This window comes from Salmo salar, chromosome ssa03, assembly GCF_905237065.1.
Source record: "Salmo salar chromosome ssa03, Ssal_v3.1, whole genome shotgun sequence".
NCBI classification, from domain to species: Eukaryota; Metazoa; Chordata; class Actinopteri; order Salmoniformes; family Salmonidae; genus Salmo; species Salmo salar.
The window spans coordinates 36497112-36520962 of NC_059444.1; the positions used below are offsets into that span (position 1 = coordinate 36497112).

At 41.7% G+C, this 23851-nt stretch overlaps 1 protein-coding gene across 4 annotated transcripts; it reads right to left on the reverse strand.

The window, feature by feature from the left end:
- Positions 1-262: 262 nt before the first annotated feature.
- On the reverse strand, positions 263-22492 carry LOC106600345 (heterogeneous nuclear ribonucleoprotein C). 4 transcript variants are annotated; one of them, XR_006769121.1, is made up of 10 exons: positions 22159-22489; positions 11125-11284; positions 9567-9832; positions 9283-9355; positions 9092-9142; positions 4067-4233; positions 2960-3073; positions 2482-2618; positions 1066-1174; positions 705-948 (listed from the first exon to the last, which is right to left on the reverse strand). XR_006769121.1 is itself a non-coding variant. In XM_014191648.2 (9 exons), the coding sequence occupies exons 2-9, from the start codon at positions 11127-11129 to the stop codon at positions 910-912; spliced, it is 864 nt and encodes a 287-aa protein (XP_014047123.2). In that variant the 5' UTR covers positions 11130-11284; positions 22159-22478; the 3' UTR covers positions 263-909. The 4 variants fall into 4 exon arrangements, 2 of the variants coding, with proteins under 2 accessions (XP_014047123.2, XP_045570745.1); XR_006769120.1 differs by having other exon boundaries at positions 9271-9355; positions 22159-22484; XM_014191648.2 differs by lacking the exon at positions 1066-1174 and having other exon boundaries at positions 263-948; positions 9271-9355; positions 22159-22478.
- Between the last annotated feature and the right edge of the window lie 1359 nt (positions 22493-23851).

Genomic DNA, 23851 nt, shown 5'->3' on the forward strand with positions numbered 1-23851 from the left:
TTCCGCAATGGGGTCAGCCCTAGTGTACCTACTACCTATATGAACACCAACGCATCATCTGTTTGCATGCCTGGTTGGGAGGTTCTTGAAGTGGAACCATGATAAAGGATATGAGAAGGGACTGTTTGCAGTGATCTGATATCCAAACATGGTGCCCTCTGGTGATCCACAGAACACATCTTCACCCAAACACAATAATACCTGATAAGTTAGGTGTGCATCTGAAAACCTGTTTCAATGAAATAAAGAAGCATTAATTCAGTTGAGTATTTAATTGAAATTTATTATTACAGTACAACTTAGACCGAGTAGTATAAAAGAATAATGACATGAAAATCAGGAACATAAACTCAAGTGGGCAATTTAAAAAAAAATTATTTCTTTAAACGTTGACTCAATCTTTAAAGTTGTCGTCATCGCTTGATTACCAATGCTAGTAAAGCCAATGTGGTGGTTTGACTTGTGACTCAGGTCAAAGAACAGCCATTTCTCCTGGTCAAAAGAGGAACAGCAGCACAACAAATCACTTCATACCGCTCGCCATCTACATCTAGTTCCAATGTACCTGGCTGCAAGACAATGCTAAATGAATAACACAATGACAGGAGTGGGATGAAACAGGGATAAACTAAATTGCATCAAGAAAAATAAAAGACTTGTGGGACAATGGAAGGGTGGTAGTGGGGGCAGGTGTTCTCTGAGTGTGTGTATTGACGTTTTCTCACGTTTTGTAGTAGTGTGGGTATTAAAATAGGAGTCGGAGGAGCCACTGGAAGCCATGTGGATGTGTTTTCTGTACAAGTGTGCATCAGTCTGCGTGTGGTCTAAGAGTCCTCATCGCCGTTGACACTGTCACCATCGTCGTCGTCTCCATCCACATGCTCTCCTTCCTCCTCTTCATCATCATCATCATTCCTCCTCCTCCTCGTCTCTTTGTTGACTCTTCACCTGCGAGAGCATATTAGGTGGTGTGAGTATAAATAATACTCAAATTACACTGAACAAATATAAAACGCAACATGTAAAGTGTTGGTCCCATGTTTCATGAGCTGAAATAAAACATACCAGAAATGTTCCATACGTGGTTTCTCTCAAATGGTGTGCAAATTGGTTTACGTCGCTGTTAGTGAGCATTTCTCCTTTGCCAAGATAATCCATCCACCTGACAGGTAAGCTGATTAAACAGCATGATTATTACAAAGGTGCACCTTGTCCTGGAGACAAAAGATCACTAAAATGTGCAGTTTTGTCACAACACAATGCCACAGATGTCTCAAGTTGAGGGAGCATGCAATTGGCATGCTGACTGCAGGAATGTCCATCAGTGCTGTTGTCAGAGAACTGAATGTTAATTTTTCTACCATAAGCCGCCTCCCAACGTCGTTTCAGAGAATTTGGCAGTACGTCCAACCAGCCTCACAACTGCAGACCTTGTGTAGCCATGCCAGCCCAGGAACCTCCACATCCAGCTTCTTCACCTACGGGATAGTCTGAGACCAGCCACCCGGTTAGCTGATGAAACTGGGTTTACACAACCGGTCAGAAACCATCTAAGGGAAGCTCATCTGCGTGCTCGTTGTAGATTGCAGTTCAGGGGTCGTAAATGACTTCAGTGGCCAAATGCTCACCTTCGATGGCCACTGGACAAGTGTGCTCTTCACAGATGAATCCCAGTTTCAACTGTACCGGGGCAGATGGCGTCATGTGGGCAAGCGGTTTGCTGATGTCAACGTTGTGAACAGAGTGCCCCATGGTGGCGGTGGTGTTATGGTGTGGGCAGGCATAAGATATGGACAATGAACACAACTGCATTTTATCAATGGCAATTTGAATGCACAGAGATACAGTGACGAGAGCCTGAGGCCCATTGTCGTGCCCTTCATCCGCCCCCATCACCTCATGTTTCAGCATGATAATGCACAGCCCCATGTCGCAAGGATCTGTACACAATTCCTGGAAGCTGAAAATGTTTGTTCTTCCATGGCCTGCATCCTGAGACATGTCACCCATTGAGCATGTTTGCGATCGATGTGTATGACTGTGTTCCAGTTCCCGTCAATATCCAGCGACTTCGCACAGCCATTGAAGAGGAGTGGGACAACGTTCCACAGGCCAAAATCAACAGCCTGATCAACTATGCAAATGAGATGTCACGGTGCACGAGGCAAATATTGGTCACACCAGATACTGACTGGTTTTCTGATCCACGCCCCTACCTTTTTTTAAGGTATCTGTGACCAACAGATGCATATCTGTATTCCCAGTCTTGTGAAATCCATATTTTAGAAATCCATAGGTTAGGGCCTAATTAATTTATTGCAATTATATATATGAATAATTATATGAACTGAAGCTCAGTAAAATCTTTAAAGTTATTGCATGTTGTGTTTACATTTTTGTTCAGTGTTAGACACACTTCAACATACTGCCATTCATCATTATGTTTTCTCCTCTTCCCCTCCCTCGTTTCTTCCATCTCACCTCCTCCTCTTCTAGCAGATCCCCCTCCTCCTCAGAGTCGTTGAGATCCTCCCTCTCCCTCTTGATGCTCTCCTTCTTGTTGCTGCAGTGCTGCTGTGAGGACACCTCTCCAGGCTCAGGCTTTGCACCCTTCTCATCTGCTCGCAGAAAGAGCGCGATCCGGGTCAAACAAGCCAGAGAAAAAAGGCGTCGTCAAAAGTTGAACAATGAAATCCCTTATCTGTACATACAAGTCACAGGAATGCTGAGATTGCCGGTATACATACAGAGTTCAAACCAGCTCATTCTTTTGTTTTTTATGTTATAAAAGTTGACTGTCCACGTAACCTGGTTCAAACATTTACCATGTAACACTGAAGGAGGCACTGATGGCGAAACATTGGTTGCTATACCCATTAAATGTTTAGGAGCATAGTGTGCGACTTTCTTTTTATAAAAGCTTTGATCACGTGGTTAAGGTGACACTCCTACACCCTACCTGTCTTCTTGCTGTGGTCCTTCTCCATGCGGTCTAGGCTCTCCAGCAGGTAGTCTACCTTGTGTTTAATCATTGTCAGCTCCTTCTTGATGGTCTGCAGGTCATCGGTTTTCACTGAGAGAAAGAGAAAAAAAGAGATGGATAAAGGTTTAAGAGATTGACCCCAATACCTTATGAAGCTCTGTATGCGGTGCTGTGAGAGTAACTTTCATTAGCAACATTACCCTCAAGCCCTGCACCGTGAGCGTCAGGGCATAAAAAAATATATTTTTGGTCCACCAGCCACAACTTGTTTTTCTCTAAAATACCAAAAAAATTACGTTTTGTAATGTTCCTAAAACAATAAATCTATTACTAGTAAGACATGTGTTATTGTTTCATTTCATGTTGTGACCTGAGTCTTAACCAAAATATCACAGATGAGACTAAACATTTCACCTGCTCCTTTCAAGGGCGGGAGGTTACTGTGGTAACACGACTTGTCATGTTTGTGCCTGTGAGATTGAGTCTGACTAGTAAAAGCATTGTCTTCTCTTCCCTAGCAGTTGAAACGCAAACATAGTATAACAACCTAGCTTGTGAACAAAACAATGTAAATAGCAAATAAACAAGGACAAAGTCTCACTTCAGTAGACTCTGGTTTCAAGTAAATTAGACCAACTTTTATGCCTATGCGCAGCGCTTCTAAAAATGAATCTGTCACTCAGCTCTTCAAATGTACACAGCCCCCAGCCAGGCAGGGTTGCAGCACTAGGTGGAATAGGCTCTATAGGATTCGTAGTTCTTTGACTTTGTGCAATTAAATTTACCAGCTATGAAACAAAAATGGCAGAAATACTTTGAAAACAGTTACTGCTGCATTTATTTTACTATAAATGGGATCAGAGTTGGCTTTCTATTCACAAATGAAAGTGAAATGCTCGTACTGTGGAGCTCTGACCACCCACCAGGTGAAATAGACATCTTACCCACCAATGCCAAAATCTATCCGCATTTGGCAGGTGTTCATTTTAGGCCCTGGTGAGCATTGAGGGTGCTACAAATAGTCCACTGTGCAAGTTTACTGTACTAGTCGAGTGGCTAGAGCAGAGGGGGCTGGACACTGACTTGTTCTTGAGGATGCCCTCTGGCTGCTCTTGGAGGAAGAGGAGAAACTGGCCTTGGTGCGGCGGCTGCCCCCTCCAGTCATGCTGACCCGCGGGCGCTTGGACGGGATCACTGCTCGGGACAAGGGTGGAGGAGGAGGGGGCACGCGGGATGGGTACGAATACACTCTGAGAACAGAAAAGCGAGTAATGAATGAACAGACTACTGCCTTTACACTAATTCCTCTTGGATATTGAGTTTACACTGAACAAAAATATAAAAACGCAACAAGTGTTGGACCCATATTTCATGAGCTGAAATATATCCCAGAAATTTGCTTCATTCTCTCATTTTGTGCACAAATTTGTTAACATCCCTGTTGGTGAGAATTTCTCCTTTGCCAGCATGATCATTACACAGGTGCACCTTGTGCTAGGGACAATAAAAATCCACTAAAATGTGCAGTTGTGTCATACAACAATGCCACAGATGTCTCAAGTTGAGGGAGCATGCAATTGGCATGCTGACTGCAGGAATGTCCACCACAGCTGTTGCTAGAATTAAATGCTATTTTCTCTACCATAAGCCATGTCCAACGTCGTTTTAGAGAATTTGGCAGTGTGTCCAACCAGCCTTACAACCGCAGACCATGTGCATGGCGTCGTGTGGGCGAGCAGTTTGCTGATGTCAATGTTGTGAACAGAGTGCCCCATGGTGGCGGTGGAGATATGGTATGGGCAGGCATAAGCTACTGACAACAAAAACAACTGCATTTTATTGATGACAATTTGAATGTACAGAAATACCGTGACGGGATCCTGAGGCCCATTTCTAAGGAATGTCTGACCAACAGATGCATATCTGTATTCCCAGTCAAGTGAAATCCATAGATTAGGGCCTAATTAATTTATTTCAATATATGAACTGTAACTAGGACTGCGGCGGTCACAACATTTCGTCAGCCGGTGATTTTCAAGCAAATAACTGGTCAGTCTCACGGTAATTGACCGTTAATTAACATAAACACATTTAGCATCTCCTGGCTTCCACACATAGCCTACAAGCCACTGATGCAGACCTTTGGAACATCTACATTTATAGCCTACACCTTCACAATAAATCCATTATTTATTTTAGACCGGTCTAAAAAAGCAAGATATGAAGAAAATGTAGTCTATTTCAGAAGACCATAATGACAACTCAGCACATTTTAGGTCCTGATCTGGCTATGCCAAATGGCTGTGGGCTACACTAATTCATTTAGCAGACAAGATTTGCTTAGAATTCCATGGCATTATTTTATAGTATGAAGAATACAATTGAACAAAGCTGAATAAAATAGAAAGGATATTTTCTCCAAACAATTTGAGTGCGCACATGCATCTCTTCTGTGTTGAGAGGTTAAGAAATAGGTATTCCTTTATGCTTAATTTAGAGTTATTGATGTAACTTTAGTTGTTCTACAAACATTGGGCTATATGTTTAGATTTTTAACCCTTGTGTAGTCTTAATATTCTGTATATTTCACTCAACCCCTGAAATAAAAGCAGCTTCAGTGAATTTTAAACCCCAAATCTATTTTGCATCAAGAAACAACCTGTCATTCATCAAACTTTGTGAATATCTGGGTTTTTCCTCTTCACAATGCAGAAAGAAAACATTTAATCATTGACACCACTCGTTTTTATTACAACACACCTGTCAATTATTATTACTGCATAGGTGTAAACAATAATATTTTAGCAAGAGATAGCACTTGTAAAGCCTAAGAAAGTAGCAGAAATGTGCAGAAATGTAGTTTTGAATGCATTTTATTGAAGGGAAACAATAACAGTCTTGAACTTTTTTGGCAACATAGTGATATATTCTTATATACTGTACAATGAGGAATTCAACTACAAAATACTAGTCTTCTCCCATTTCTTTAAACCATTGCCCCCACCCACAAGGTGTATGAACAATAAATATGAATAAAATAAGATACAAAACGAAAACTTGAACATAAATCAATAAACTCCAATTAGCACATGTAGGACAGTATGCAAGTGTGTGTGCATGGTCTTTGCAGATGTATTTCTCACATGTGTAGCACATAGTATTTATTTTACAGTCCTTCTTTGGGGGGCAGAATTGGCATCTCCTCTTCTTGCCTGCCACAGCTGCAGCCTCAGGTGGATCAGGACAAGATTCAGCCCCCTGAACAGCTTTCACAAGCCCTGCAGAGGCTGCTGTGCGGGGGAGGTGCTCCCTTCTTTGAATGTGTGGGGTTACAAGTGCTTTTCCCAGCTGCTCCAGGAACACCCTCCTCTTGTTCCGCATCCAGTTAGGGTTGATCTTGTTCCACATCACGAAGGCATTGTATGAGGACACATCAATGATGTTATGGAAGATGTCCAGGGGCTAGCCATCCTCATGCAGCTGTAAGTTCCAATCATGTTGTCCAGGTTGTCCACGTGTAACCGATGTGAAATGGCTAGCTAGTTAGCAGTGGTGCGCGCTAATAGTGTTTCAATCGGTGACGTCACTCGCTCTGAGACCTGAAGTGGTTGTTCCCCTTGCTCTGCAAGGGCCGCGGTTTTTGTGGCGCGATGGGTAACGATGCTTCGTGGGTGTCAGTTGTTGATGTGTGCAGAGGGTCCCTGGTTCAAGCCCAGGTTGGGGCGAGGAGAGGGACGGAAGCTATACTGTTACACACACCTTTGTTGTGGTTGTAGTCCAGGATGATGGCTGGCTTCCTGTCCTCACAATCACTGATCTCAGCCATTTTGTGCAGTGTGCTCAGGAGGACCACATTCTTGTTCCTCTTTGGGAGGTAAGAAACTAGAGTGGTGGTGGGGGTGAAGGCAAACTGATGAGAAGGCCTCTTTCCCCCTTGTTGTGAGGAGTGCAGGGGGGAGCTCAGGCTTGTTCTTTCTAACTGTGGTGATCTTCCTCTTCAGGAGCTGCTGGCTGAGTTCAATCAGTAGCACACAATCTCAATTTCTCTGTGTGTGTGTGTCTTTGTGGTGTATAAATTATTTTATAACTGCAGGGTCAAAATTGACCCGAAGACAATCTTTATACCCTGGTGGTGTACAGCTTTCATGGAAATATGAACAAAGGCGATGTTTCACTTTTTCTAATGTTGGTCACTCTAGGAAAAGTCATCAAATTTCAAGTCAAAAAATATATAATTTAGGGTGTTCTCTCTGCTGTTAAACATAGCGGTGGGTCATTTTTGACCCTGAAGACAACACAAGGGTTAACACATTGTAAGGCTGCATGATGAGACTAATGATGCTTCGTTTTTTTGCACAGGCTGTACACATTACAGCAGTCACTCATTCCCAATTTGACAAGCACTTGATAATGCCTAGAATTTCACAACGGCATCCCGTGTGGCCATAATGCACCCTAAAATCCATGCCTTTTGCGGCCAGTGGCCTTCTCCCTGAGTGCTGCGCGCTCCATCACGTGATCAGGTCTTTCTCACAGGCTACAAGTGAAGACCGATACATCAGGGACGCAACTGCGCGGGGCCTTATCCCATTCCGACGTGCATATTGAAGATACTGGAAGAACTGTCCACATTTACTTTGTCAGCCAACAAGATGAGTAGGCCTAACGAACAGCAAAAGCACTAGCCTATGTCAATCTACTATCTTCCATATCTGTGTGAGAAATAAATATTCCAAAAATAGTCTGATACAGTTGTGGGATGTGATAGATGCCAAATTAATACAACCATGACCATCAAAAAACCTTTTATACGCAATATGGCTGATGCAACAGATCAGAACGTTTAGCTTAAAATGTTGATAAACTATTAGGCTATTTCTTCACATTAGAAGTGCAGCAATGCACACATGGTAGAAGGCTATATGCGCGGATATTCCATTAGCGGAATACACCATTATCAAAAGTGTATTTTTATGGTGAAAATGATCTTCCCCAAACTTGAAATTCACACGCGGCATATGTATGCCAGTTAGGCTCTACACCCTTTGTAAAGCGCATTCATGTGCTTAATTTGAATAAGTTGTTTGGCCACTTTAGTTGTGATACAAACCTTATTAAAACATATGGCTATGGGCTAGGTTACATGAGGTGTGGGACTATGATTCGAAAAAGGTCGCCAAAAAAAGGCATTGTTTTTTATACTGGGCATCATTCACATTTTACATTTACATTTTAATCATTTAGCAGACGCTCTTATCCAGAGCGACTTACAGTAGTGAATGTATACATTTCATTTTTTCTTTTCTTCCCCTATTTTTATTTTTTTCGTACTGGCCCCCCGTGGGAATCGAACCCACAACCCTGGCGTTGCAAACACCATGCTCTACCAACTGAGCCACAGGGAAGTGATAGGCTTATATTGTCACCTATCAGACTATTCTTGATTTAATCTTGTCTTTACATATACTAAATAATATTTGTGACATTTTTTTGATTTTGAATGGACCATTATCATGCACCTGTATCAAAACGGGGCAGCGGGGAAAAAAACACATGTAATCTATGCACTTAAATAGCGAATGGAGGACGCTTTCCCCGTGGTTTATTTTCATGCCAGCCAGGCTATACTCCTGTTGTAAATATAAGCAATGTGCTTAATATTAGGAAAGTTGAGAAATAAATATAGTAGGCCTAGCCTATAGAAAGCTGATCCTCCTACTTTTAGTAGAGGCCATCTCTCTGTTTTCACGCAATTGCATAGCCTATTGAAATGTTGCGCAATATGAGCTCTCAATGTGTTTGATTAGATTTTCAAATACATTTGCATTGATGTCAGAGTGATTAGAGGGACAGAGTGCTGAGTACCCGGCAGTTAGCAAGTTTGGTAGACTACTAATGACCATCATCAGAGCTTGGAGAAGCCTAATTACCGTGACTAAACGGTCACATGTAATTTGGCTGCCATCATGACTCGTGTGTGGCGGTAATACGCACCGAAAACAGCCCCAACTGTAACTCACTAAAATTGTTGCATTTATATTTTTGTTCAGTATAGTTAAAATAGAGCTAAAACATAGGATGTGGGAACAGACAAAGCACTGGACTCACCGGTCATAGTAATCTCTCTGGAAGTCATAGTCCAGATCAAACGTGGGACTACTGTGGGGAGAAAAAGAGTTGTCAAAATAAGATGCACGTATGCAGTGGAGAAGAGGAATTATCAGAGTAAGATTTGGAGACCCAGAGGAGGTTAAAAATATTAGATATTTAAAAACGGGATTCTTTACATTGAATCAGACCTGTACATGTCTCCCGCCGAGCGCTTTGCGGTCTTTGACCTGTGGGGTTTGGGTTCTCCAGCCAAGTTAATGTCTGAGGAAGAGAGAGACAGTTAGTCTTGGTTGGCAGTTGGAAATACAATCTTTATTCATATTCAGTCTATTACAGAGGCACCTTTAAAAAAAATAACGTATTCTCCACAAGTAGGTCGGGTATAGATCGAAAAGATCAGTTTTGCACAATACCCATAGAACCGTGAGTTTGAGGCATTGCTCACCAGCCCCAGGCTGGCTTTAGCCCTTACCCAGCACCTGTCCCACGATCATGCGTCCATCCTCGGCCCCTACAGCGGCCCGGGCACATCTCTCGTTGGCGAACTGGACGAAGGCAAAGCCCTTGTGCACAGAACAGCCCACGATCTTGCCGTACTTGCTGAAGATTGCCTCCACGTCTGCCTTGGTGACCAGGAGTGTGTTGAGGTTCCCGATAAAGACCCGCGAGTTGAGCGAGCGCGGGTCCGTCTTGTTGGTCACGTTGCTGGCCATCAGGCTGCTGGTGGTGGGGGACAGACTGGTGGAGGAGGGGAGATGGGTGAAACCAATTATTAACTGTGTCAATACAAGATAAAACTACTCAACCATCTTTATATACAAACAAAACGAGTGGCAGGGAATGTTCAGACCTTGTTCAGTGTAATATTATATCAACAGTATCACCAAAATATGTAAAATAGTTTAAGCATCTCATGCTCCAGCCATGTAGCTTGCACAAATTTGTTTGTGCCGTATCTTAAAATCAGTCTTCGATGTCCCATGTGTTGGTAGTGTAACAACCATTAGCCTTAAAGGGATACTTTGGATTTCGGCAATGAGACCCTATATCTACTTCCCCAGAGTCAGATTAATTTGTGGATACCATTGCTTTCTCAGTGTCCAGTATGAAGGAAGTTCGAGGTAGTTTTGCGAGCCAATGCTAAGTAACGTTACCCATAGACTTTGTCACTACGCATTCTGCTAGTATGTATAGTAGATACCCACGGACTTCCAGTCATTATGCATTGGTTCGGAAAACTACCTCGAACTTCCTTCATACTGGACACAGAGACATAACAATGGTATCCACAAGTTAATCTGATTCTGGGGAAGTAGATAAAGGGCCTCATTGCCAAAATCCCGAAGTATCCCTTTAATATCAGTAGTACATATACAGTATGTCTAGTGTGGTGCATATGGCACAAATCCAGGAGGTCCTGCTGTAAAAAAGGATCCAGGATAAGCACAATAAGTAATCAGACAACTTCTATTACCATATGTGAAAAATACCATAACGTCATATTTATGCAGACATACAGAAGCTGCACACCCCATTTCATACAGAAACCAAAACTCATTCAATAGCTTAATACAATTGACATTTCCAGGAAGAAAACGGATGCACACGGGTGTCCATGACTTCAGACAACAGGGTATTATTTTAGAACAGTGTGGAGGGGGCAATGTGTGTGTTCCAATCCACCTGTAGCAGGTTGTTGCAGGGTTTGTTTCATATTGCCTGAATTGCACATCTGGGGACATAGTTAACAAGTGTCTCAAAGTAAATGGATAAGTGCTTGAACATTGAGAATGTCACGCTATGGGATACTATTTAGCACTGTAAGCATATGGTCGGGAAAGGGCTTGAGTGTGTACAAATTAGGTGCTTATAATATTAGTGGCACATGTGGTAATTTAAGGAAAGCTGGGCAAAGGAGTTTGGGCACAATCGGACGTTAGGGAGTGAGATCTCACTGGCACTGCATACAACCTGAGTGTCAAGAAAGGAGACGTTAACAACCGTTGGGGGTTAAATAACCAATCACTCACTCCATAGCGTCTGTGTGCAGGGCGATCGTCTGTCAGTCAGTCAGTTCTGACACTGAGCGCAGGGCCAGTGTGTGCGGGCAGGTGTCTTGGGTGCTCTCAGCAAAAACTACAACTTCATCAGCACCCTCTCAGAACGCAGAACTTCGCCCCACGACTTATACTGAGGCGGGCGACAGAGAACACACCTCAGTGACATTGTATGTACAGGGTTATTACAGTCTTACCTGGTTGGGTTTTGTACATAATTCAATTATGAGCCAAATACAGAGAAAAACAGGGTTCAGGGCAATCCTATAGGAGGAGCACATTCAGGGGACACTCTGCTATTGATGTGTAATTGCCTAGCCTATCAACTTGTTTAGGAGAGAGATGCAATATACTTCAGGTACTTTTAATGACAGATTATGCAACAGCATCAATATGTTGATAGATTTTTTTAAATTACGGGTCAGGCATCCATTGCAAGACTAAGTTCAATCGACAGACAGTGGGCCTAGACATGCTTAGCTCTAATTGCAATTAAGGGGATAAGCAATGGGAGGTAATGTGGTAATAGCTGAGGAGACATAAAATGTACTAGACAAGCAGTCATGTGTGATGCACACAGGGAAATAACATTGGGACGTCATGTTGCATGAACACACAGAAGCTAAATAGTCAATGTAAAAGAGGACAGGCGGGCCTATGCCTACTATGCCTATTTCCCCAACAGTGAATGTTCTGTGCAGGGGTCACCAGAACACTCAAGCTGCTTATGGGCCTTCAGCAGCACTGCTTGGGGTGGGATGCACTTCAGGGACTTGGAGTGAGTACTGTAGAGCTGAAAGTCCCAACTCCCTTATTTCAAGCAACCCAAGTGGACATTATAACATTTGTCAGAGCAGGTATATTGCATTTACCCCCCCCCCACAAACTGTAATTATGCTACCAAACTTTGCATTGGAACCGTTCAATAAGTAAATGTGTTTTTATACAATTGTAGAAATTGTTAAAAGTAGTCCTTGTGCATAGAGTTGTATGGTTTGTTAACTTTGATATCATTGGTTTTTGTTCGGCCTACATTTTAAAAGTGAAATCTTAGTCTCAGCATCACTCTTATTGTGGAATTGCCCTGTACTAGGCATGATTATTATTAGTAGTAGTGATGGGGAGGGGAAAATTGATAGCTACATATTGGGATATTAAAACTCATTCTCATCTCTCTGCATCAGACATACGGTGAGCAAAATGTTCGGCACATTGAATCGCAATATATATATATTTTTTTAAATCACAGTGTCAAATAGCAATACATATTGTATCTGCACCCAAATATCGTGATAATATCGTGAGGTGCCCGGCAATTCCGAGCCCTAATTAGGATGGCAATTTCACATGAAGTAAAACAGGTTGGGGCTTGCTTTAGCACTTCAAATGTTTGTGGTAGTGGAAGAAGTGTTCGAATTTGAAAAGCAGACTAAGATTTCATACCCAAGTTGTCATCCAACTTGTTGGAAAAGTGGTCAAAACGGCAGTTGTAAAGATTTCATGCGGTTAATAAAACAAGGCTCATACACATTTTGACAAATGGAATTTAATGACCTCTCCATGAGTTAACCAAATGTCCATGTAAGTACAGTACCAGTCAAAAGTTGACACCTACTCATTCAAGGGTTTTTATTTTTTACTATTTTCTACATTGTAAAATAGTGAAGACATCAACTATGAAATTTGTGTAATTTCTTTCCTTCTTAATGCATTTTAGCCAATCAGTTGTGTTGTGATAAGGTAGGGCTGGTATACAGAAGATTTGGTAAAAGATCAAGTCCATATTATGACAAGAACAGCTCCAATAAGCAAAGCGAAACGGCAGTCCCTCATTTCTTTAAGACATGAAGGTCAGTCAATCTGGAAAATTTCAAGAATTTAAAGTTTCTTCAAGTGCATTCGCAAAAACCATCAAGCTCTATGATGAAACTGTCTCTCATGAGGACCGCCAAAGGAAAGGAAGACCCAGAGTTACCTCTGCTGCAAAGGATGAGCTCATTAGAGTTAACTGCACCTCAAATTGCAGCCAAAATAAATGCTTCACAGAATTAAAGTAACAGACACATCAACTGTTCTGAGGAGACTGCATGAAATCAGGCCTTCATTGTCAAATTGCTGCAAAGAAACCACTACTAAATAAGAAGAGACATGGCTTGGACCAAGAAACACGAGCAATGGACATTAGACCAGTGGAAATCTGTTCTTTGGTCTGATGAGTCCAAATTTGAGATTTTTTGTTCCAACCACTGTCTTTGTGAGACGCAGAGTATGTGAAAGGATGATCTCCGTATGTGTGGTTCCCACCAGTGAAGCATGGAGGTGGTGTGATGTTGCTTTGCGGGTGACGCGGTCAGTGATTTATTTAGAATTCAAGGCACACTTAACCAGCATGGCTACCACAGCATTCTGCATCGATACGCCTTCCCATCTGGTTTGCGCTTCATGGGACTATCATTTGTTTTTCAACAGGACAATGACCCAACACACCTCCAGGCTGTGTAAAGTATATTTGACCAAGGAGAGTGATAGACTGCTGCATCAGAGGACATTGCCTCCACAATCACCCGACCTCAACCCAATTGAGATGGTTTGGGATGAGTTGGACCTCAGAGTGAAGGAAAAGCAGACAAAAGCATTCCTGGTGAAGGTTGAGAGAATGCCAAGAGTGTGCAAAGTTGTCAAGGCAAAAAGGTGGCTACTTTGAATAATATCAAATACAAAATATATATTTGATAGACACTTTTTTGGCTACTACATGATTCCATTTATGTTATTTCATAGTTTTGATGTAGCATAGACTAGTGATGCACCGATATTACATTTTTGGACGATATCTTCCTTGCCAAAAAAAAAGAAAAAGATACCAATAACAAATTTTTGCAGCATTTTAAGCATTCTAGAACAGTTAATAGTACACACACACACACACACACACACACAGCGGTCTAAGGCACTGCATCTCAGTGCAAGAGGCATCACTACAGTCCCTGGTTTGAATCCAGACTATCACATCCGGCCGTGATTGGGAGTCCCATAGGATAGGGTGGCGCACGATTGGCACAGCGTCGTCCGGGTTTAGCCAGGGTAGGCCATCATAATAAATAACAATTTGTTCTTCACTGACTTGCCTAGTTAAATAAAGGTTACACACACACAAAAAAGTTATTTTGTTGGCATTTACATATGTCCCCATTACTAGTAAAAACAATCAAAACCTATTTCACTTACTTGCTGTGTCGTTCATTGGTTCAGTCCTTTCATTCTCAACCAGGATTTCATCATACAGTACATGTCAAGCAGTGACGCTTCAGCTGTCAGTCCCTGGCCTCTTACTCGGTGCGTACTCTCACTGTGTCCGTTTCCATCTTGTCCAGCTGTGTATGTATGTAACATTTCACGTAAACCCTGTTGCTTGTCTGCGTCGACGTAGCGGTCCTTGTACATAGCATTGAGAATGGTGGCGACACAGTAAAGTGAGAATGCCACCGAATCGCTTGTTCACAGTTTGTGTGGAAAGTTTTGTTGAGCAGGCGTTTCAATGAGAGGGTATCACGTCTGCTGCAAGTGCAGTTGATGATCTTATTTCTCGAGTCAGTTGTTTGAATGGAGCTAGCGTGTTCATGTTTCAAACATTTTCTCAAACGTCATTGAAATGGCAGCAGCGTTAAGAGAACCAACACATTCTTGAGCATGCAATATGGCATTCCTCAGTACGAAATCCTTGATGACCCACTGTGCTGTCACTCAGCATGCTCACGGGGCTGATGTAGCTGGTCCAAATGTCAGTCGTGAAGCTAATAGCAGCGTCGTTATTACTGTGTAATAGTGCACTTGGTAACGTTAGTGTGTACCGGTGCTCGACCAGTCGGCGAAAGCCAACATCACCCACGACAGAACGGTTGATTGTCAAGGGCAATTAATTCCATTATCTTGGCTTTAATACATTTTGCCTTTGAGTTGTCTCGCTGAAATCTCTTTCAAATGACTGCTCGATCCACACAGCAGCCATTGTGGGCTAGTTTAGGAATGCTGTGTTGCACGTGTAGGGCTAAATTTTACATGGCGTCATGTACCTACGTTATATAGGTATGCATGTCAGCTTTGAAATTGGTTTTGCACATCGGCGTTAAACTAGACATCGGGCCGATACCGATGTTGGCATTTTTATCAGCCGATTTATCAGCTAATATCAGCCGATTCCGATAGCTTCACCAATTTTTATAAATATTTTTATATTGCGCATCCCTAGTTGCAATGTTCTATATCAAGGGTGGCCAACCATCCTCCAGGACAGCTAATGGGTGTGCAGGCTTTTATTCCAGTCCCCCTCTAACAAACCACATTTGAGAAATGAGTTGATCAACCAGACCTTGAGAAATTGGCTGTTTGAGCAGGGCTTGATCAAAAACCTGCATACCCAGTAGCTCCCCAGTTGACCACGTGTTGTACACAGCTGCCGAACAGGTATTCTACTTTGTGGGGTTAAGAGCCTTGCACAATGACAGAAGATGGTACATGTGATGAGACCTACTCATTCAAGGGTTTTAATTAGGGATGCACGATATAGTCGATGAACATATCGGAATCGCCCGATATTAGCTAAAAATGGCAACGTCGGTATCGACCTGATGTCTAGTGTAACGCCGATGTGCAAAACCAATGTAACGTAGGTACATGACGTAATGACACCACTTAAAATGTAGCCCTACACGTGCAACACAGCATTCCTAAACTAGCCCACAATGTATGCCGTGTGGATCGAGCAGTCAACAAGTCAAGCAGTCATTTGAAAGAGTAAGAACATTTCAGCGAGACAACTCATTGCCCTGGAATTCATTGCACTTGACAATCAACCGTTCTGTCGTGGGTAATGTTGGCTTTCGCCGCCTGGTCGAGCACCGGTACACACTAACGTTACCAAGTGCGCCATTTTTTCAGATGTTTCCCTGCCGGAGTTACACAGTAATAGCGCCATTGCTATTAGCTTCACGACTGATATTTGGACCAGCGATATCAGCCCCATGAGCATGCCGAGTGACAGCACAGTGGGTCGTCGGATTTTCGTACTGAGGAAAGTCATACTGCAAGCTCATGAATGTGCTGGTTGACATACCGCTGATGCCATTTCAATGGCATTTGAGAACATGTTTGAAACAAGAACACGCTAGCTCCATTCAAACAACTGACTCGAGAAATAAGATCAGCAACTGCGCTTGCAGCAGACGTGATACCCTCTGTCAAGACATTGAAACGCCTGCTCAACAAAACTGTGTACACAGGCTGTGAACAAGCGAGTCGGTGGCATTCTCGCTTTACTGTGTCGCCACCACGCTCGATGCTATGTACAAGGACCGCTACGTCGAGGCAGACAAGCAAAAGGGTTTATGTGAAATGTTACATACACAGCTGGACAAGATGAAAGCGGACACAGTGACAGTGCGCACAGAGGAAGAGAGGAGACGGACAGAGAGCTGAAACTTCACTGCTTGACATGTACTGTGATGAAATCCTGGTTGAGAATGAAACGACTGAACGAAGCAGCACAGCAAGCATAAGAAATGGGTTTTGATTATGTTTTACTGGTAAAATGAAGACATACATAAATGCCAGCCAAATAACTTTTGGGTCAGTGTGGTGTGTGTGTAACCTAGGCAAGTCAGTGAAGAACAAATTCTTATTTATTATGACGGCCTACCCCGGCTAACGTTGGGACAACTGTGTGCCGCCCTATGGGACTCCCAATCACGGCCGGATGTGATGCAGCCTGGATTCAAACCAGGGACTGTAGTGGACGCCTCTGGCACCGAGATGCAGTGCCTTAACACACGGACGCAGTGGTCTAACTATTTAACTGTACTAGAATGCCGAAAAAAAATCAATTGACAAGGAAAATATCGGAATTGGACAAATTCCATCTCGGTGCTTCACTAATTACAACCAAATAAGTTATGCCTTGAAGTAATTCACAAATTTCATATCAAATAGCTGTGGTAGGCTACAAATCCTTTTATTCCGCTGAAGCAAGCCCACAAATTTACAGGAAATTTATATTTTCTAGTTTAGTCGATTTTAGCTACCTTAGAAGTGTTTACTTTGCAGACTGAGAAGAATCTATTGAGTTGCAATGTCCAATACATTGGATGCCCAAAACAACTGGAAGTATCTATAACAAGTTGAAGCCACATAATCCAAAAGGCTAATCTTTTGTCCTAAAATTACTGGTCGCAATTTACATTTTTTTTTTTTTCACATTTCGATTCATCACGATTGAACCAAATCCCAACTAATACAATGGCGAAGTGAATAATTTGTCGTCCAAAAATATATATTTTTTTAATCAGTGTTTCCCCAACCCTGGTCCTTGAGTACACATTTCATTGTAGCCCTGGACAAGCACACCTGATTCAACTTGTCATCCAATCATCAAGCCCTCAATGAGGTGTCTGTCCTGGGCTACAACAAAAATGTGTACTGTTGGGGGGATTCGAAGACCAGGGTTGGGAAACACTGGTTCAAATTGATCAACATTGTATGTATCGTTTAAATGAATCAATTTTGTATGGCCTTATTCAGGAGTGTCGGTGGAAAGTTTTGGGACATAACAAAAACATGCTAATAATAGCTAAACAGTTAACAAGATATGTTTTGAATTGGCTACCTGGTTAGTCTGTTTATCATATTGTATAGGCTATATAGGCCTACCTGGTGCTGTTATGTCCAATTGTCTCACGCTCCTTGAGCAACGGCCTACTGATCTCGCACACATGCAGGGGATGTGCGTAAACAGATGCGCTAAAGTGTCATTCTGATCCTGGCTGATACGTAGATTTTTATTTCATTGAGACAATATTTTAAAACTATGCCTAAATTACATTAATTAATATCCATAAATTCTCCAAAACTGTTAGGATTTTAGCATTTTCCAAAACTTTTCCAGGCCTGGAAAACACCATTTAAAAATATCATGACTTTCATGACCTTACGAAAACATGTGTACCTCTTGATCTGTAAAAGTTATGTTCTGATTCCAGATTTGAATGGCAGAGTGGAGGATGATACCACTCACTAACTGTTGAACTTGTTGGGAAAGTTGTCAAAGTAGATGTGTCAAAAGTTGCATTGTTCACAGTGAATGGAATTAGGGTGGGAAATTAACTTAGGTCCACCAGCCACTGTGGCAGGTATATATATATATTTTTTTATTAGCCAAAATATTATTTTCTCAATAATTGCACACAAAATGAAATGAGCACACTTTCTAATGTTTCAAAAACAAGAAATGTACTACTAGTAATGGGGTATATTGCATAATTTCATTTCCTTTTTGTGACCTGCGTCTTTTAACCAATGTTTGTTAAGAAATAAATCAGAGCCAATAATAAAAGAGAAACGGCTGGAACTGAACATCAAGCCTGCCCTGCCAAAAAGCTGAGTGATACAGCTGATCATTATTATAGTTCAGGGCTCTACGCTGACTTTTTTTTTTTAATTTATTTTTTTACAAGGAGTACATGAGGTGCTCCTAAGTAGAAATGTAGACGCACACAATTAAATCTAGGAGAACAATGAATACAAGTTTTTGGGAGTGATGCATGCTCAATCAAGCACAAACATTAGCTGAGAAACATTTTCAGCTGGCCCTTTAAGGGACAGTCCGTTACCATGGTAAATCTCTGACTGACGTCTTCCTAGATGTAGACAGTTGCAGCCAACTCAAACTAACATTGAAAAACAACCAAGCACGCGAACTAAACTATGTAACTGGCCATGAAACGAGGAGAAAGTCACACTTTATTAGCCTTTGTCAATTTCGACCAACTTCTACATGTGGGTTTTGGATTAAAACTGTTCCCAAATGCTCTGTGACCACCCGTCAACATGGCTGGCGAAATATACATTCTTACCTGCCAGTGACAATCTACCAGCATTCGGCAGTTGTTAATTTCCAACCCTAAATGGAATGTTGGAAATCATGTGCCTAACAGGGAGCTTTACATGCTTACCAGACCACCTGCATAATGTGAGTGAGCTCGCAAAATAAATTCACGTTATTCAATAATTTAATCCAAACTGCTTGCAGGCGTCTGTGTAGCCACTTCTTCCATTTATTTACTCATTGGTTTTTATGAGCCTATAGGCTACCCACATCATGAATGATAGAAAGATTAATGAGGTCCACGCGCCAGTCGGTGGCTGGCGGTAATATACCTTAAAGTTTGTTGCCAACAGCCATAAAATCTACAGAAGAATGAACGAGGTGAAATTTAATCAAAGAACTAAAAACTAGGTTTCCCCATTTTACCTGTGGATTAAATGTTGGAGTAGAGAACACATGGTGTGACTGAAAATGAGTCAATTCTACAAAGACTCAGCCAAAAAATAAATAGACCATATGCAGCAGGGATGCACGATATCGGAATCGGCCGATATTAGCCAAAAATGCCAACATCGGCCCTATCTAGTTTAACGCCGATGTGCAAAACCGATGTCAAAGCTGATGTTCATACCCATGTAATGACGCCACGAAAAATACAGCCCTACACAGAACAAAAACATAAAAATACTATGCGCACACTGCCAACAACTAAACAAGTTCAAGTCGAGCAATCATTTGAAAGAGTAAGAACATTTCAGCAAGACAACTCAAAGGCGAAATCCATTAGTGCCAAGATAATGGAATTCATTTCCCTTGGCAATCAACCGTTCTCTGTCGTAGATTATGTTGGCTTTCGCCGACTGGTCAAGCACCTCGAGCCCCAGTACACACTACCTGCAGCAGATGTGATATCCTCTGTCATGGTATTGAAATGCCTGCTCAAAACTGCCAGCTTTCACAAATTACAAAAGTACTCTACCAGAGGCTGTGAACAAGTGATTCCGTGGCATTCTCTCAGCCTCTTTACTGTGTCGCCACCATGCTTGATGCTAGGTACAAGGACCTCTACTTTAATGCAAGAAACAGGGTTTACTTGAAATGTTAGACACAGCTGGGCAAGATGGAAATGGACACAGTGACACTGAGGAAGAGGCCACGGATAAAGCTGAAACTTTACTGCTTGACATGATGAAATCCTGGTTGCAACTGAACAACGAAACAGCAAGTAATTGAAATAAATAGGTTGATTGTTTTACTGGTAATGGGGACATGTGTAAATGCCAACAAAATAACTTTTTGATCAGAATATTTCAACGAACTAAATTTTAAATAAATCATTATCGTTTTGTGGCAAGGAAAATATTGGATCTCGGTCAAAAAATATCATACCGGTGCATCCCTAATATGCAGGTAAAACAACCCAATGTTTATCTCCCAGGACAAATTACAACGCAACAGCAAGCTAACTAAATGTCCATGAATGTTTCTAGGGGGATAGACAAATCAACATGCACACGCTGAGACGGTTTAGTCATCATGTTAGAATGTTGAAGAAATAAATCCCTTGAAAATTGGACAAAAAGCTCAGAGCAATTGCTCCTTAAACCTCTCATTTAGAAAACAGCATACGAGGAATAGATACGAGTCAGAAACCCTACACATTGACAACGTGTAAATAGGATAATTGGTCATAAAGTAAAGTCTCATCCAAAACCGAGTTTTGTACCAGAGTATTTCACAAGGTAAATGAAAGTTGGGTTCATTTCAATCCTGCCCAAAGCACACAAGTAATCATAAAAAGTATAAAAGATATCAAAAAAGTTGTCTACAAAGCACAATAGTCCTGACCTCTATGCACATTTAAGTGTGAATGACATTTCTAGCTTAAACGTGTACGACAAATAGCGTTCCAAATAATAACAATTAGTATGACAAATATTTAGAGTTGAACTTTTGCTGTCACTTGTCCCAGTAATTAGACACAAACAACCTGATATATCAATGCCGAGGTCTCTGGCAGGGAGGGGCCTGAGGCAAAGCACCACTTCCAAAGTAAATGTAACTACTGTACTAGCTATTATCAAAACGGAGAGTGGACTGTCAATGTCGTTTGAGCTGCACCTACCGATACCTTTAGACCTATTGTTTAGTCTACGATGCAACTTGATCAAATCAGGTATATTAAAATAATTACTATTCCACCCGGACCAGTTTCAAAAACACACCCCTAGCCAGGAAGGCCTAAATAAACTCACAATTAATATACAAAGTTGTGATCTAGCTAGCTATACCTTGGTTTAGGGTCTAGCAAAGTGAGACTGAGTAAGGACAGAGTACATAACTGCATTATTTATAAAGTAACGTTTAATAAGTGGTAACAAAAAGTACAAATGTCCTTGTGTTATCTGCCACATTGTTAATATTATCTAAGTAAAATATCAAATGACGTAACTATGTGAAAAACGTGTCCAGAGAAAAATGGCCAACCAGCATTTCTTGCAGAAAAAAAACTATTCCCGCAAAAATAGCGTTCCTGTATCAGTCCTTCTGTGGATATCCAAGGACTCCAAAACCAGCTAATCAATCACAAAAATGTAAAAACCACCACCGGCCAAAATCAAGGTGCAACAGGGAAGATTGCTAGTAAAAAAAATGTTAGCGTTAAAAACAGATTCCACAAGGTTAACTTTAGCTTGCAGCATAGCCAACCAGCCAAACTAACTAACGTTAGCTGCAAAACGGCTGCAGTGCAGCGTGTTATTGTCCAGACAGAGCGCGTTATTCGCAGATAGTCATAAAAATATAACTAGTTCGGCTTACACAATCATGAACTCAATTTGCAAGACAACAGAGATGGCAAAAAAACTAGCAAAAATGTTAAGGATCCTTCTAGCCAGCATGTTGCCGGGCCAACTAGCTAGCTAGCTTGCTAAAACGCTAACGGAACCAAAGTCACCAAGTACATCAGTATGTTTAGAAACTCTGTGATGGAACCATGATGAGCTAACTAATAGTTAGCTTGCTAACCGCTCGCTCAAATAGAAAAATGAATGCCGTTAAAAAAATAAAATTCCAAAGATATTGCAGTCAGAGAAAAAAAATTCAAAACAGTCTTGAATCAAAATACTCACCAGGAGCTTAAAGGTTAAAATGACTTATATTTCAGCAAAATCTGGCAATATAGTGCTGAGGTAGTCTTCTTGTAGCTATAAGAAACTGGTTACACCCTGCACGAAATGGCGCAGCACATAGAGGGGAGGTAGTCAAGACATGTATTAAATCAAATATTATCTATATTGGCAAGATAGTCGACTGACCGCTCTAACAATGGAATTACATGTCCGCAAAGGTAGACGGGAGGCGCGATCAGGTGGGAACATTCTAGCCAATGAGAGGGCAGATTCGCGTGTGAAGGACGGGCACAACTCTGATATAAAATCGTTTTTCTCAAAGTTACTGGAATGCCACGTGTACCCACCTATATCAGAATGTGTAACAACATAAACATTACGAAACGAATAATCGATCAAATAAGCCTCACGTAGCGAATTCAATTTTTAGTTGACCAAATTCGACACTTTTCATAGACCTCCAGAGAAAGAAGGGAAAAAAACTCCACTTGGTCTACTTATCACGCAGATAGATTTGGGGTGGATTTAAGCCTCTCGCTTCGCCTGTTCCTATCTGACTAAATCCGCTTTAGTAGACACCTATCAAATCTGATTGGCTAACTCGTTGTAAAAACCAAGCCGTTCCTGTCAGTGGTTGACTACAATGTCTGTCACCTGCTTTTTTTGTTACAACCTTGCAGCTGATAGGTCGTGTTGATCAGGGTCAAAGCTTGTGTTCAAAACGCAAGACCTCTCCCTACAGCTGTGGTATTCCAACTTGGGGGACGCAATTTCTTTCCAAAGAATTTCTCACGAAGCACACACACAAAACATTTGTTTATAATAGGGTTCCTGGGTGGCGCAGCGGTCTAAGGCTCAGCATCTCAGTGCTTGAGGCGTCAAAGGCTCAGCATCTCAGTGCTTGAGGCGTCACTACAGACACCCTGGTTTGACTGTATCACAACCGGCTGTGATTGGGAGTCCAATAGGGCGGTGCACAATTGGCCCAGCGTCGTCTGGGTTTATCCGGTGTAGGCCATCATTGTAAATAAGAATTTAAGAACTTACTTGCCTAGTTAAATAAAGATTACATTAAATAATAATAATACACTGAACAAAAATTATAAACGCAACATGCAAAAATATCAAGATTTTACTGCATTAAGGTTTAAGGAAATCAGTCAATTGAAATAAATTCATTATTAGGCCCTACTTCATGGATTTTACAAGACTAGGAATACAGATATGCATCTGTTGGTCACAGATACTTAAAAAAAAAAAGTAGGGGTGTGGATCAGAAAACCAGTCAGTATCTGGTTCGACCACCATTTATTTGCCTCATGCAGTGCAACATATCTCCTTCACATGGAGTTGATCAAGCGGTTGACTGTGGCCTGTGGAATGTTGTCCCACTCCTCTTCAATGGCTTTGCAAAGTTACTGGATATTGGAGGGAACTGGAACACGCTGTCATACACGTCGATCCAGAGCATCCCAAACATGCTCAATGGGTGACATGTCTGGTGAGTATGCAGCCCATGGAAGAACTGGGACATTTTCAGGTTCCAGGAATTGTGTACAGATCCTTGCGACATGGGGCTGAAAGATGAGGTGATCTTGTCACGGTATCTCTGTACATTCAAATTGCCATTGATAAAATGCAATTGTGTTTGTTGTCCGTAGCTTATGCCTGCCCATATCATAACACCACCGCC

Coding starts and splice junctions, on each gene's coding strand:
- LOC106600345 (XM_045714789.1), bottom strand. Junction 9,356..9,566: donor GATCGTGGGACAGGTGCTGG/GTAAGGGCTAAA, acceptor TCTCTTCCTCAG/ACATTAACTTGGCTGGAGAA. Junction 930..2,481: donor ATCTGCTAGAAGAGGAGGAG/GTGAGATGGAAG, acceptor GTCAACAAAGAG/ACGAGGAGGAGGAGGAATGA.